The 3,389-nt window shown below is 47.4% G+C and overlaps 1 protein-coding gene across 3 annotated transcripts in view; it reads left to right on the top strand.

Annotated features, from left to right (window-relative positions):
• lrsam1 (leucine rich repeat and sterile alpha motif containing 1) overlaps window positions 1-3,389 on the top strand; it is a 67,392-nt gene that overhangs the window by 50,504 nt on the left and 13,499 nt on the right. For all 3 annotated transcript variants that reach the window (XM_048613823.1, XM_048613822.1, XM_048613824.1), the window contains 3 exons: window positions 486-581; window positions 1,851-1,949; window positions 3,053-3,184. In XM_048613823.1, the coding sequence (XP_048469780.1) occupies window positions 486-581; window positions 1,851-1,949; window positions 3,053-3,184 (327 nt within the window). The remainder of the gene's footprint in view (window positions 1-485; window positions 582-1,850; window positions 1,950-3,052; window positions 3,185-3,389) is intronic.

The following is a 3,389-nucleotide window of genomic DNA, read 5'->3' as shown; positions in this document are numbered from 1 at the left end:
CTGCCAGCCATGCTCCCCATACCTCCCCCAACAGTCTCCCACCTGCCATCTCCAACCATCTCTTCTATTCATCTCTCCCCCTGCAAACTCCCAAATTCCCAGGCCATGACAGTTCAGTTTTTTTTCCCCTAAAAAGATGAATCAGCCATAATTTGCAGCGCTACTTGTGGCCTTTCTCCTGTCTTGTTTCTTGGTTTGTGAGCATTCGGTGTGCCTCTCTGATTTTCCGAATGTGTTAAGGCCACCTCCCTACTGCGGCAGGGAGGCCGCTCATGTCTCCGTCTGACCCTACGTTTTGCCCGTTCTGGGCTTCCAGGGGACTCCCGTCCCACCCACCTCTCCCACTTCTCATGGCGGGTAGCTTACTCCTCGTGGCTTTTCGCTCACGTGCCAGGAGCCATTGCCCGGCTCACGTGTTGCCCTCACACACCCCACGCTCATGGGTAAACTCTTGGCTTCTCATTTGGCTGTTTGTTGCCCGCCAGGAAACTCTGTTGGAAGAGCGGCAGGCCCTGAGTGACCTCCTCCAGCAGCTACTGAAGGAGAAGAAACAACGGGAGACGGAGCTTCGGGACTTGCTGGTACGTGAGGGAGGGGAGTACTTGGTGTCACTCTTCAAATACACTGCCAAGGAGAGCTTATGATTTGATTTCTGATTCAATTTATTGTTGTCATGTACTGAGACGCAGTGCAGTGGAAAGAGTGTAGAAGAAATTTACAAGGATGGTTCCAGGAATGAGAAGCTTCAGTTATGACGATAGATTGTAGAAGTTGGGACTGTTCTATTTGGAGAGAGAGAAAGACTGAGGGGAGATTTCATAGAGGGTTTTCAAAATCAAGAGCGGACTGGATACAATGGATAGGGAGAAGCCATTGATTTGATTTATTATTGTCACATGTACCAAGATACAGTGAAAAGTATTGTTTTGCGTGCTAACCAGACAAATGATACCCTACATGAGTGTATGAGAGTAATAGAACAGAATGCAGAATATAATGACAAGAATAAAAATTGCTGGAAACGCTCAGTAGGTCTGGCAGTTTCTGTGGAGAGAAATCAGAGTTAATGTTTCGAGTTGAGTGACCCTTCCTCAGAATACAGTGTTACAACTAAGAGAAGGTGCAGAGAAAGATCAACTCTAACATGAGATGTCCATTCACAAGTCTGACAACAGCAGGATAGATGCTGTTCTTAAATCTGTTGGATGTCTGTAGTATTACCACTGCACACATTTCATGCATCGTCATTGCTACATCTCTAGTACAGTGGTCTTAGTTCACACTAGTATCAGCTATAACTGGCTTGAAATGACCAGCACTCCCCTCACTCCTAGTGTCCAGCAATCCCAACAGGAAAGGCAGCTCTTTTATGGTGAAAGCTTACATAAACTTTTGATATGAGAAAGGCTGTGATATGAGATCTGTAGGGGTATAACGTGACATCTCTCCACTTGTAGGGGATGGGAGTGTGTCTAAGAAAAGGAGACAAGTTTAAAATCAGATCCTGAAGATTGTTTGGAAACAATTCTTCACTGAAGGGTAGGAGACATGTATAATTTTAACTTGTAGAAGTAATTTGCACTAACTCAGTTAATTTTATCTTGGAAATCAGCAAACTTTTATGAGCTAAGGAATGAGGAACCAAGCTTGCTGGATGGAGTCACCGTATGGATCAGCCATGATCTCTGTAATGACACTCAAATTGAATGGGCTGAATGGTCTCCTGCTGTTCCTCTATTCCCTCCTAAAATTACGCCCTCTATGAGGTGTTTTGGGTGCTGGCTGGGTGTTGAATCTAGTCAGGGCGAGCTGTATCCAGTTGGGGTGAGCTGTACTGTGTTTTCCTTCAGGCGGAAATGGAGACCAAACATGAGACCAGCCAGGAGAACTACTGGTTGATTCAGTACCAGCGTCTGATGGACCAGAAACCCCTGTCCCTCCGAGCACGGGTAAGTTGATGCACATCCGTTTGCCTGCCTGACGTACCCCATTATGAATAAAGAATTTCCTTAACTGCTCAGGTCACAGGACAGTAATCGTTTGTCCTAAAAACCATTCTGCATCATTTACGCATGTATCAAATAGGAACAAAGATCTTTCAGCACAGCTCCTTGTATCTTGCATTCATAAAATCCCCACAGTATGGAAGCAGGCCATTTGGTCCATTGAGTCCACATTGCCCCTCTGAAGAGGAGCATCCCACCCATACCCATCCCCCCTACCCTATCCCTGTAACCCTGCATTTCCCATGGCCAACCCACCTAACCTGCACGTCTTTGGACTGTGGGAGGAAACCGGAGCACTCGGAGGAAACCCATGCAGACACTAGGAGAATGTGCAAACTCCACACAAACAGGCACTCGAGGCTGGAATCGAACCCGGGTCCCTGGCACTGTGGGCCAGCAGTGCTAACCACTGAGCCACCATGCCGCCCACTGGCTGCATTCAAGAGCCAACAATCTCAAACTTCATCCTTTTTGGTCAGTTAATGTACCTTTTCCTGTTGAATCATAAACCGATTTATTTTTCTTTCCAATGTTCTTCTGCCCGTGTTCAATAGGAGCATGATGCTGTTGGGTAGACACCAAGTCTAGTGGCATCTGACCCTTGCCAAGGGGTGATTTGCCAATTGTTATCCTCTGGGTACACAACAGGGGGAGCATTTGGGAATAGCAGAAGATGGCAAGTTAGGTTAGATATTGTTCCCTTCACCGCTTGACATGGATTTGACCTTGATGGAATGACAGCTCCTGAATTTGGGATAGTGTAAAAGCAGCTTCAAGTGAAAGAAGATTCACAGCTGCCCATATTCGGACCTACTTAGCGCTGGTACTCACTGTGGCCAATACTAGGGATGTTAAGCTGAGATGTGGAGAGATGTTAACAGCCAGTGGCATGTTCTGTCTCCAAAAGCTCCCTTGAGATATATCTCCACTAATTGTCTGCCCAGCCTCCCTCCCTGCCTATTTAGAGATCACCTCCCTCCCGACCCCTTGCTGTATAGTGTTAGAGTCAAACAGCTGATACCCTGACCCTGTTTTGTCCCGTACAGGAGGAGGGCGTGGAGAAGGCGCTGGTGGAGATATTGGCTGAGCTTTCTGCAGATCAGTACCTGCCCCTTTTCGCCCACCATCGGGTCACCCTGAAGATGCTACGTTACATGACTGCAGAGGATCTCCAACAGGTATCAGCAAGTCTGTCTTCAAACAAACAAGCAATGCCCCTGCTGTGTGAATCTGGAAACAATTTGGAGGTGGATGAGTTGATTGAACAAGCAGAGTGACCACTCCCACTGAGACGGATACTGTGAGTGATGGGGGAGTGACCGCTCCCACAGAGACTGATACAGTGGGTGGTGTGGGAGTGACTGCACCCACTGAGATGGATAC

This window comes from Rhincodon typus, chromosome 28 (genome assembly GCF_021869965.1).
Source record: "Rhincodon typus isolate 14 chromosome 28, sRhiTyp1.1, whole genome shotgun sequence".
In the NCBI taxonomy this organism is placed as follows: Eukaryota; Metazoa; Chordata; class Chondrichthyes; order Orectolobiformes; family Rhincodontidae; genus Rhincodon; species Rhincodon typus.
This window is presented reverse-complemented; position numbering and strand designations above follow the sequence as displayed.